Here is a 10,602-nt window from a genome sequence, read left to right on the forward strand (position 1 = left end):
TAATATTGTTCTGAATCGAGTTTGCCGTGAACTTTAGTAAATCATAATAGAGATTATAAGGATGCGCGCGCGCGCATTTGTGCAGCAGATCATTTCCATTGTTTACGAAACAAATGATAAATTACATTTCTAACGTCAAACTTATCTCTCTCTCTTTTTTTTGTTTTCAAATTTATCAAAAATAATGTACAGCTAATCAAGGCTGCCTTTTGATCGTTCTATGATGATATCTACGCATAAACAAAACAAACGATTTTTGTTAATTGTTGTTTGAATCTAAACGAAACAAAGCACGACGACGAAAGAAACGTCAAAAAAAAAACAATTGAAAACGCAAGTGGAAAATTCGGGTTAGACGGCCTCGAGCGCAATTATTTTGGGCGCCGCGACGCCCGCGATTATTTCGAGTCTACGTGACGTTTCCGTCGTGCCTCGGATCGTCGCGTTCGGGAGCGTAGTACCACGAAATAGAAGAGAAATGTAAAAAAAAAGAACAAACAACAAACAAACAAACGACAAGCGTGATGAGGTGATGGTGAGCGGGCGTGGAGGGGGGTTGGCGTTGTTGGTACTGGTTGTCAACGATACTTGTTTTCGGTATCGTCGTTGCGGGGTTACCGGGGAGCAGTCGTTGTGGTGGGCGGTGGGAGGTGTGGGAGTGGGGGGGGATTGCTTATATAACGAGCGCGAGGAGAGGTCGCGGCCCGAATCAAACTCATCCAACAAACACACAAGCGCTTCCGTTCATACAAGCACAATCACATCGAGAAGAGTGTTTGCTTACTCACTTGCCAGCCAGTGATCCTTTCCGAACAGAACAGAAAAAGACTGACTTTTTGTTTGATTCGTTACTTTTTCTTTCTACTATTCCTCCTCCTCTGTTAACACTCTGTTAAGACTTAACCAATGTGTTCGAAGAAACCCGAAGACTGCTAGACCGTGTCAGTATTACTCATTAATTTCGACTAGGGATTATCGTTAACCGAGTTGCCAAGTTACCATCACCACAACAACAACAACAACAAACAAACAAATAACAATAACAAAATGTCAGCATCACCAATGGCGAGGCAGGTCACGGAGAACAAGTCCATCCCGAGGCGGGTCATCATAACCGATCCCAGGGACCTTCCGGCCGACTACTCCTCCACCCCCGGAGGCACCCTCTACTCCACAACACCAGGAGGTAAACATAACAAAACAAAAATCTTAAAAAAAAACAAACAAACAGTAAACACGTTGCTTCTTTTTTGTTCTTTTGAATATACGCGCGTATGGTTGCCTATTAAATTCCATTCGGATTGGAGGAAAAGAAACGAAAACATTTGTTTACGTATATACCAAAATTCGAAGCGAACACGTGTTCGCGCGTTAATTGAATTTCCGGATTGCGTCAGCCAGTTCGAATTTAGCTAAGTGGATGAGATGTTTTGCGTTTCGTTCGGCGACGAAGGTCGTTAGCCTAGGAATTCATAATAATAATAAAGCTGCTGCTGCTGCTGGGTAGAATGCAAATGCGAATAAATATAAAACGCGCAAAGCGTGCGGAGCATACGTGTATATATATATATATAAACATAATGAAAATAGAGAGAGAAATGTATAGGATTGAGGCACGAGAGCAAAGAAAACGGAATCCGGTTGGCCTTTTGCGAATAGGCAAGAAAAAGAAGGTGAAACAATTGAGAGATAGCGCCGCGTCTAAATTTAGTAGGCGCGTTCAATTGTGCGCCTTATTTTGTCTGTTTTTGCTGCTGTTGCTAGGGCGACATAAGTAATTAATTAACCCAATTACTTAACTTGATTGATCAAACTATTAAAGAAGAAGTTATGTAGTCGATAGGTAAACCAGAAACGAAAATTAAAGAAAAACAAACATTTCACATCACGCCCGCGTGTTTTTTTAGATGTCCTTTACGAAGGTAGATAGAATACTTGATAACCGGATTTCTGTTTACTTTCTAGTTTTTTTTTTTCTTATATAACGTAACTTAACACACAAATATATAATTTTTTTTTCACATATTTTCATTCGTAAACATACTACAAAGTGCCATCGAGATTGTTCGTTTTAAATACGTTTATCGCCGGGTATTTGGGTCAAGAGATTTCGAGTTTATCACGTATTCCGTCGGGGCACAAAACGCATTTGTTTGTTTGTTTACCCTTTTCTTTTTCAAATTTCGTAAATATCTCGAGAGAGAGAGAAAAAAATCGAAACGAAGGTCGGTCCTCGAAATGTGATTTTTCTACATCTAGTCACCTCAGCATATTAAATTAATGCAAATTAACACGACGATCGTTTTTTGTTGTTGTTGTTGTTTCAGTTAGGCTCCGCCTCCTCGACAACGCGTTTGTTGTTAGGCGTGGGCGGAGCTACTGGATAAACATTTCCCGGTCTCCGTGACAACGCGAAATTCAATTAACGTGTTTACATAACGAATCATAAACGTTCGAGTGCGATAACGTACTTATCATTTTCGTTTTTCAATTCATTTTTTTTGTTGTGTTGCCATTAGGAATTCATAATAAATTGGGGACGCAGTTTGTTTTTAAAATAATTAGGAGTTGGGCAATTTTTTTTACAAACGAATTAATTCGTAATGCGAATGAAGCAAAACAGTTTTGTAACGCCAAAACAATTGAGTCCGAATTTGCAATAATTCGTTATGGCAACAGAAGTATAACCATGGCAACTGTTAACAGTTGTAAATTGATTGAAATTTTAATAATTGTTGTTATCATGGTTACAATGGATGGTGCACATTCTTTGGCGTGATTTCAATCTGTTTCTGCGTTATTTTGATTACGTTTTTATAGGTTGAATTTGTAAGGAGACAAAAATGTGGACCGGGGGACAAAGAGCAAATGTAAATATAATATTGAATAAAACGTGTGCGGTGGAAACGGCAGCAAAACAAGTCGAAAAGAAACCGCGATAGTTATAAAAGACCGTCCGTCTCCGTCGGGCCACGTGGGCTTCTGAATATAATCTAATGGCCTTGGATGTGTGTGTGTGTGGGGGAGGTGGGAGGGGGGGTTTCTCCACAGGCCGGCCGGCTCCGACTCGACTACTGCGCATTTTCTATATATTTTATTACTCACAAACATACACACACATTCGACGAAGCCAAGTCATACGATTATTATTATTATAATATATAAAACCATTACGATTATTTTGAGCGCAAATGTAGGTCAATAGAAGATGATGAACAATTACCGTGGCAACCGCAAATTTGAAAATCAATTGCACCTTTGGAAACAAAAGCAATTCGCGCCTACTATATTAGATTACTGATGCGAGACGTTGCATATTTGTATTTCAGGTTCGAAGATCGTGTACGAAAAGTCTTTCCTGATAAACCTGAGGAATTCTCCGATCTCGAAGACGCCACCCAAATGGGACATCCCCGAGGACCTGATGCGCGGCAGCGGTAACGACAAGAAGGCGAAATCTCCGTCGGCGTTGAAACAGTCGGCAAGGAACAACAACAGTGGTCACCAACAGAAGACGCGCACTTTGAGCGTATCCGACGATCAGGACCAATTCCAAATGGACATGTGAGGCGCGATATGCGATGCCGAACGAATGCAGTTATTATTATTATCAATCACAATAATAACAGTAACAAGAAGAAAAGAACTTTAACAATTAATTGTTTACCAAAAAAAAAAATTTATAATAATCAAAAAGTGTATGAAAGTTTTGTGCTGCTGAGCAGGAGATGATGATGATGAGTGTGTGTGATGCGATTCCGTTTTTGCCGAATCGCACCGAAAGTGAATTTATATAATTGTTGTTCGTTTATATTTTACAAGAAGAGACTTTTAACTTCGCCTATTCTGTATAACCACGTCTACTCTTTCTTTTTCTTTTTTTTTTGTTTTCTTCCCCTCCCACTTCAAACGTATTTTTTTTTGTACATATATATATTATTTAAACAATTATAAAATAAAGAATCTGAAGAAAGGACAAGGACGGGTGAATTTTATTTAGCGTTCGTTCTTTGTTCCGCATGCGAGAGTTCACAAATTAATTAGTACTCCTCCCTGGAGGCCATGTAGCTGAGCAGATCTGCGACGCGGACGGCGTAAGCGTACTCGTTGTCGTACCAGGCAACCAGTTTGACGAAACACCTGCTCAGTGGAATGCCGGCCTTGGCGTCAAAAACGCAGGACCTGGTGTCGCCGATGAAGTCGGACGAGACCACGTCCTCCTCCGTGTAGCCGAGGATGCCCTTCATGTATCCGTCGGCGGCCTGTCGAATCTTGCACTTGATCATCTCGTACGGCGCCTCCTTGCCCAGCTTGACGGTGAGATCGAGGACGGAGACGTTCGGCACCGGAACGCGAAAAGCCATTCCGGTCAGCTTGCCGTTCAGATCTGGGATGATCTTGCCTATGGACTTGGCCGCCCCCGTCGACGTGGGCACGATGTTTTGCAGGGAACCGCGTCCCGTCCGCCAGTTCTTACTCGGCCCGTCGACCGTCTTCTGGGAGGCGGTGACCGCGTGCACCGTCGTCATCAAACCTTCGACTATCTCGAAGTTATCGTGGATGACCTTGACGAGAGGAGCCAGACAGTTGGTGGTGCACGACGACATCGAGATGATCTGCATGTCCGTCTTGAAGCAGTCGTGATTCACGCCCATGATAAGTACTGGCGCATCGTTGGAGGGCGCCGTGACCACCACCCTCTTGGCGCCGGCATCCAGATGCAACTGAAATTCGCAAATTTTTTGTTAGATCGATCTCCGTCGCGCTGATAATATTTTATCGTTTTACTCACGGCTGCCTTATCGCAATTCGTGAAGACGCCCGTCGCCTCGACGACGTAATCAGCGCACACCTTCTTCCATTCGATCTCCTTGGGGTCGCGATGCTGCCAAGTCTCGACTCGTTGCCCTACGACGTACACGAGAGATTAATGTAAATGTCCAATGCCACAGCACGCACGAGCACTCACCGTCAATGAAGAGACACGTGCCGAGTGTGGTGACTTCGCCGGGGTAGATGCCGTACGTGGAGTCGTACTTGAAAAGGTAGGCCATCTGCTCGGGTGAGATGAATGGGTCGTTGACGGCCACCACCTGCGAGGCAGGAGTTGTAACACAGGTTTTCTACCAGAAAGCGGAGAGCACATCATATACAGGGTAGGGTATAAACATAAAGTACAAAAAAAAAACAAGAACAAATGGATGGATGGATGGATTCAGACTCACCTTCATGTTGCGCTGTATGCATGACTTGAGGACGAGCCGGCCGATTCGTCCGAACCCGTTGATCCCGATTTTGACCATCTCCTTCTAAAAAGTCAATCAAAAATTTCACACTGCGCCCACAAAAAAAACATTCTGACAAATCACGGACAGCGCGTTTTTTTTTTCAATCAGAGACGCCGAACGAACAAACAAACAAACGGGCGTTACGCGGCGTGCGTCAGCATCACTCTCTATTTCATTCAACCCTTTATTTTTTTCGAAAACATCGTTTCGGATTCGCGGATGAGGAAGAGTTAGGACATGGCCATCGACTCGAAACGGATACCGGTGCCAGTCAAGTTCCTGTGCGCCTCTCTTTCTGGGTAACCATAGTACATAGTTACTTATCGTCTGTAATGTGCAGCGTTTAACAGAGTCGCCGGGACCATGGTTTGTTATCCGCTGGACCTGCTGAAGTTAAACATGCAGGTGGCAGGCGAGGGAGGCGCGAAACGCGAACACGTGACCACTTGGCAGTTCGCCAGCAGCATCGTCAAAAGGGACGGCATCACCGGCCTCTACACCGGGTTAACGGCGAGCATGCTGCGGCAGTCCCTCTACACCGGCGTCCGTCTGGGCATCTTCCAGACGATCGTCGATCATTACACAGAGTACGCGCAAAAATCTCTCTTCAACGCTTCGACGCAATTAACATTTAATCATGTTCGAAAGGAACGGACAGCCGCCTGGTGTGCTGATCAAGGGTCTGGCCGGAATGGTCGCGGGGGCGGCCGGTGGCGTTGCCGGTTTGCCCCCGGACGTAGCTCTAACGCGAATGGCCGTGGACAAGCGATTGCCTATGGAGAAGAGGCGCAACTACAAGAACGTGATAGACGCGATGCTGCGGATCAAAAGGGAGGAAGGTTCGCACGCATTGGCCAGAGGCCTGAATCCCGTCATCGTGCGAGCGATGGTCGTGAACGTCGCGCAATTCGTCAGCTACATCCAAGCCAAAGAGTTCCTCATCAATCGAAGTTACTACTATCAAATGTTTGCAACTCAATACTCACCGCAACAACAATCTTTGCAGATATAACTGGTGACGACAGCATCTGCCATCTACTTTGCAGCGTGATCTCGTCGTTGGTGGCCACCATCTGCGCCCTACCACCGGACATGGCGAAAACCAGGTGCAAACTCTGAAAGTCGAAAACGAAAACCAATAAACACTTTGAACATCAGGCTACTTTCAGGATACAGAATATGAAGATCGTGGACGGCAAACCTGAGTATCACAATATGTTCGACGTTTGGATGAAGGTGGTCCATCACGAGGGTGTTTTTGCCCTCTGGAAAGGCTTCACGCCGCTCCTCTTCCGCAACGGGCCGCAATTCGTCGTCGTCTTCATAGTGTACGAGCATCTCATGGGCTTCTTCAGGAACATCTACAAATAAACAATCGCGACGTTTCAATAAATAACAAAGCATGTTTACCGTTTCCAAGGTGATCAAAGAATTAAAACAATTGTTTGTGAGTAGAGTTCAAAATTGTTCAATATTTTATTAATTGACTGGAATGGAATGGAAATTTAGCTAAAACACACAATAGTTTTACACTCTTTTCGTGAAACGAATTATATATAATAAACTGCAAATTCAAATTCGGTGATCGCAATTGTCAAATGTCAATGGTGATGAGAGTGTTGCCTACGACCAAGAATATTTAGATATTATGCAATTTTTTGTTTTCTTTCCATCGCTAGAGAATTTCCTTTTGGTGCATTGCGTTGCACCTAAAAATAGTTGATATCATCCCGTGCGAGTTGCGCGGCATGTGCACGCATCCGAATGTCACGTGTATTATTTATAAACGGGGCCCAATGTGAACCGGGCTTGACACAATTTCCGTCCTTGTTCCGCGCGCCAACGCAGACGTGCGTCGCGCCTACTCGGATCCAATGTTTTGATCCGAATTGGATTGTGCATGTGTGTGTATGTACATCAATCAAAGATTAATACACACACTATGTTGCCTTGAAAACTATCCGCTGCACATACATACATACACACACAACACAACAGAGGCAGACACACGCGTCTTGTAAACAAAGTTTTGTTTTTCCTGTGTGCCGTCCGCCGGCCGAAAACCAAACCGATCAATCGCGTGGAAATTCCCACCACGGAAAAGGCGAGAGCATGAGCTGCGACGACTTGGAGGTTGAGGTAAGCAAACAAAGAGAGAAATTATAGTCTACAGTGTGTAAACCAACCATCATTATCAGCATCTCATGATATTATTTGCATTTGATTTTTTTTTTTTGTAGATGGCCGTGACTCCGAAGCTGAACGAATTGGACAGTGCCCTGCAGGAGCTGGGGATGCTCTCGAGTTGCAGCAACTCGAGGCAGGAGTATCTGAGGGAGATACAGAACAGACCCATCCTGAGCATAAACACGAGATACGTGAGCAACGTGTCCATAGGGTTCCGGGTGCGACCGGTGACACCGCGCATCCGTTTCAAACCCTACAACTTCACCAAGAGGGAGGAGAGACACCGGACGCGCTCAGAGAACAACGACAACTCCTCCGAGTCTGTCAGTATTGTGAAGACTGTGCTGGACGACACCATGAACATCACGTTCGAGGAGATCTCCCAGCTGAAGAAGGCCAAATCCCTGGAGAGCATTGTCCTCGAATCTGGTGGAGAGTTCAAGACGCCAGAGGTTGAGATTGTCTCCGACTGCATAGAGAAGCTCAAAGTGAACGAATGAATGAATAACCTTCATCATCGACAACCTCTATTCTCCACCCAACAACAAATTCTAATCAAAACACTTGTAGGATCTCGCAAAGCATATATATATATATAACTTATGCTATTTACATACATACATACAAAAACACACACATATATATATATATACTTTAAACAATGGAAGGGAAAAGAACATTTTCGTTTGTTTTTTTTTTGTGATATTTTTAGGATTTCACCACCATTCTTTCCGTTTGGTAAAGATGAGGAGGAGGATGGTGGGAAAATGAAGACTAGTGCAACCAAGTTTAATTGTAACAGAAGAAACAACAACATAAGAAAATCCTATTTATTTAAATATTTATTTTTTAATTCGTTAATTATTATTGGTTATTTGATTATTATTATTAATTTTTTTTTGTTTGTTTCGTTTGTTTGTTTTTACTTAATGCAACGTTCTTTGATCAATGTTTATTAGCCAAATTTGAAAACGAGAAAATTTGTATAAAAAAAAAACAACTAATATTAATTGTATTATGTGACTAATACAAATTTTTGGTATATATTAATGAATTTTAATAAATTAATTAAAAAAAAAACCTATACGCTATTTTGTGTATCATTGATGGAGTTTTGTAGGAAAAAGGGAAATTAATTCGGTAAATGCAGAGCGAGATGATGATCATCCGTTTAAGGTAAGAAAATATGTTTGTATTAATTGTGTGAATGGTTTCAGTCAGTTTCAAAAATGCATTGCTTGCGATGAGCGAGATACAGTTTGTGGTTTTTGAAGCGCGCCTGGCATACGGCGCACGGATAATCCGTGTGCTTTTTGAGATGGAGAAGGTAGTTGGCTTTCCATTTGAACACTTTGTCGCAGAAGTCGCACGGAAAGCTGATGTCGGTGTGAGCCTTCTTGTGGTCGTTCAATTGACTCTTGGTTTTGTACCCTTTGCCGCAGTCGTCGCACATGAAGCTCCTATCATCAGAATGGGTTACCCTGTGACCTACCAAGTTCCTCTTGTCCGTAAAGGTTCGGCCGCAGCCGACGACCTCGCACTTGAATGGCCTGTCGTTCGTGTGTATCCTCATGTGCCGTTCCAATTTGCTGGGCGCAGCGAAAGTCTTCAGGCAGCTTTTGCACTGAAAAGAATCGGTGTGGACTTTCTTGTGCGCAGTCAAATTGCATCTCAGTGGAAACGCCTTATTGCAAATCTCGCAGCGAAACGGCTTGATGTTTGTGTGCGAAGACATGTGCGCCTTCAAACTCAGCTTCCTCATGAAACCCTTATCGCACTTTGAACAAACAAACGGTTTCGCCTTCCCCTCCCAATTATTCTTCTTCTTCTGCGAGTACAACTGAAACTCTTCCAAATTAATCTCATCATTCTTGTAAAACTCACTGGAATGCCTCAACACTGTGTTCGGATTATTATAATTCTCCAGATCATAAATGTTCTTCTCGACCACCACCACCTCCTTGCCCATCTCATCAGTCTTCATGATCACCCCATCATCTGGTGGGAACAGCTTCACCTGCATCTCAGTCTGCCACTGTTCCTCCTGCACCGTCTCCGACTTGGTTGTCTCGTAAAGTATAGTCTCGAATCGATTATTGGATTCGATGCATAGGTCGAGGAAGTCGCTGAAACTGTTGAGTTTCGACAAACATTCATCGCAAATCTCCTTGGGCTTGAAATCGTCGATGTATAACTGCAACGTAAATGTAACCTAAACTCTTAGTATCAACAAACAGAAATGTAACAAAATAAACTCACGCCGATCGAAAAGCACTTCCTGAACTTGATCTCCACGTCTTTACTCGCACTGCTGAAGATGGGGTAAGTCACCGGGGCTACGGAACCGCAAATCCTGCACAATCTAGGTGTCCAAAACATTTTCTTTCGCGGACCGCAACCCCCTCACCAAACTCAATTGCAAATGGAAAACGGCACGATCCCAGGCTGCAGTAGAAAGCGGCAACGCAATAAACATTCTCAAATGTACCTACAACAGAAATAAGCAATTATAAAAATGCACAAGGAAAATAATCCAAAATTAAACACAGTTTATAAAAAAAAATAAATAAACAAAAATATTTATGCAACTCTATATGCACGAAATACAAAAATTAAACTAAAATACTATTAATAATGAGGGCAGAGAGCCAATGGAAGCAGTTGAATTATAATATTTTAACAAATCAAAACTAATTTTCATCCAATAGATTAATCAACATATGAGACGTTATTTTTGAAAATGGTATAAGTTCACTTTTGGTAAAAATGAATTAATGGTAATATTAGTAAGATATCGATATCCTCTTTTTATATTTATAATTATACATTGAATGGAGCACGATTTTTTGATGATCTAATCTATATAATGTTATAGCAAAAATATTACTATAACCTTATAAATAACATCGTAAACAAGATTAAATCAAAGGCAATAGTGGAATACCACTTTCAAAAATAACGATTCATATGTTTAAACTATTAGATAAAAACGAGATCCATTGCATTTTCTGTATAAAACAGGTGCTACCTCGAGAAGGTAAATTCGTGTTCAAAGTTTCAAAATGCTCGAAAAAGCAGTGTATTCACATTTCATTGGTTTTCTCGAAAACTATAATACATAGAATGA

The 10,602-nt window shown here is 42.5% G+C and overlaps 5 protein-coding genes across 6 annotated transcripts; 3 read left to right on the forward strand and 2 right to left on the reverse strand.

Moving 5' to 3' along the window:
• Positions 1-682: 682 nt before the first annotated feature.
• On the forward strand, positions 683-3,857 carry LOC108565331 (eukaryotic translation initiation factor 4E-binding protein 1). The gene is made up of 2 exons (XM_017924787.1): positions 683-1,186; positions 3,330-3,857. Exons 1-2 carry the CDS (start codon positions 1,048-1,050, stop codon positions 3,566-3,568), a joined length of 378 nt encoding a protein of 125 aa, XP_017780276.1. The 5' UTR covers positions 683-1,047; the 3' UTR covers positions 3,569-3,857.
• A 67-nt stretch (positions 3,858-3,924) lies between these two features.
• LOC108564968 (glyceraldehyde-3-phosphate dehydrogenase 2-like) lies at positions 3,925-6,534 on the reverse strand. 2 transcript variants are annotated; one of them, XM_017924217.1, is made up of 6 exons: positions 6,490-6,534; positions 6,275-6,403; positions 5,226-5,309; positions 4,970-5,093; positions 4,793-4,908; positions 3,925-4,724 (listed from the first exon to the last, which is right to left on the reverse strand). In XM_017924217.1, exons 2-6 carry the CDS (start codon positions 6,380-6,382, stop codon positions 4,041-4,043), a joined length of 1,116 nt encoding a protein of 371 aa, XP_017779706.1. In that variant the 5' UTR covers positions 6,383-6,403; positions 6,490-6,534; the 3' UTR covers positions 3,925-4,040. The 2 variants fall into 2 exon arrangements, with proteins under 2 accessions (XP_017779706.1, XP_017779788.1); XM_017924299.1 differs by lacking the exons at positions 6,275-6,403; positions 6,490-6,534 and having other exon boundaries at positions 4,970-5,123; positions 5,226-5,448.
• LOC108565184 lies at positions 5,447-6,380 on the forward strand. Its single transcript, XM_017924538.1, has 3 exons — positions 5,447-5,587; positions 5,639-6,238; positions 6,295-6,380. Exons 1-3 carry the CDS (start codon positions 5,526-5,528, stop codon positions 6,305-6,307), a joined length of 675 nt encoding a protein of 224 aa, XP_017780027.1. The 5' UTR covers positions 5,447-5,525; the 3' UTR covers positions 6,308-6,380.
• A 508-nt stretch (positions 6,535-7,042) lies between the features above and the next one.
• Positions 7,043-8,097, forward strand: LOC108565262. The gene is made up of 2 exons (XM_017924664.1): positions 7,043-7,427; positions 7,529-8,097. Exons 1-2 carry the CDS (start codon positions 7,401-7,403, stop codon positions 7,973-7,975), a joined length of 474 nt encoding a protein of 157 aa, XP_017780153.1. The 5' UTR covers positions 7,043-7,400; the 3' UTR covers positions 7,976-8,097.
• Positions 8,098-8,540: 443 nt separating this feature from the next.
• LOC108565097 (gastrula zinc finger protein XlCGF8.2DB-like) lies at positions 8,541-10,024 on the reverse strand. The gene is made up of 2 exons (XM_017924417.1): positions 9,735-10,024; positions 8,541-9,669 (listed from the first exon to the last, which is right to left on the reverse strand). Exons 1-2 carry the CDS (start codon positions 9,852-9,854, stop codon positions 8,689-8,691), a joined length of 1,101 nt encoding a protein of 366 aa, XP_017779906.1. The 5' UTR covers positions 9,855-10,024; the 3' UTR covers positions 8,541-8,688.
• Positions 10,025-10,602: the final 578 nt, after the last annotated feature.

This window comes from Nicrophorus vespilloides, unplaced genomic scaffold (assembly GCF_001412225.1).
Source record: "Nicrophorus vespilloides isolate i.1.1-1 unplaced genomic scaffold, Nicve_v1.0, whole genome shotgun sequence".
NCBI lineage: Eukaryota > Metazoa > Arthropoda > Insecta > Coleoptera > Silphidae > Nicrophorus > Nicrophorus vespilloides.

What these genes read in the sequence shown, in the direction of transcription:
- LOC108565331 (XM_017924787.1), top strand. Translation starts at nt 1,048, where the DNA reads ATGTCAGCATCACCAATGGCGAGGCAGGTCACGGAGAACAAGTCCATC. An exon ending in CTACTCCACAACACCAGGAG is followed by an intron (nt 1,187 to 3,329) that starts GTAAACATAACA and finishes TTTGTATTTCAG; the next exon opens with GTTCGAAGATCGTGTACGAA.
- LOC108565184 (XM_017924538.1), top strand. Translation starts at nt 5,526, where the DNA reads ATGGCCATCGACTCGAAACGGATACCGGTGCCAGTCAAGTTCCTGTGC. An exon ending in CTGTGCGCCTCTCTTTCTGG is followed by an intron (nt 5,588 to 5,638) that starts GTAACCATAGTA and finishes AGCGTTTAACAG; the next exon opens with AGTCGCCGGGACCATGGTTT.
- LOC108565097 (XM_017924417.1), bottom strand. Translation starts at nt 9,854, where the DNA reads ATGTTTTGGACACCTAGATTGTGCAGGATTTGCGGTTCCGTAGCCCCG. An exon ending in GGAAGTGCTTTTCGATCGGC is followed by an intron (nt 9,670 to 9,734) that starts GTGAGTTTATTT and finishes TTTACGTTGCAG; the next exon opens with TTATACATCGACGATTTCAA.
- LOC108564968 (XM_017924217.1), bottom strand. Translation starts at nt 6,382, where the DNA reads ATGTCCGGTGGTAGGGCGCAGATGGTGGCCACCAACGACGAGATCACG. An exon ending in CTGCAAAGATTGTTGTTGCG is followed by an intron (nt 5,310 to 6,274) that starts GTGAGTATTGAG and finishes TTGACTTTTTAG; the next exon opens with AAGGAGATGGTCAAAATCGG. An exon ending in GCATACAGCGCAACATGAAG is followed by an intron (nt 5,094 to 5,225) that starts GTGAGTCTGAAT and finishes CCTGCCTCGCAG; the next exon opens with GTGGTGGCCGTCAACGACCC.
- LOC108565262 (XM_017924664.1), top strand. Translation starts at nt 7,401, where the DNA reads ATGAGCTGCGACGACTTGGAGGTTGAG. An exon ending in GCGACGACTTGGAGGTTGAG is followed by an intron (nt 7,428 to 7,528) that starts GTAAGCAAACAA and finishes TTTTTTTTGTAG; the next exon opens with ATGGCCGTGACTCCGAAGCT.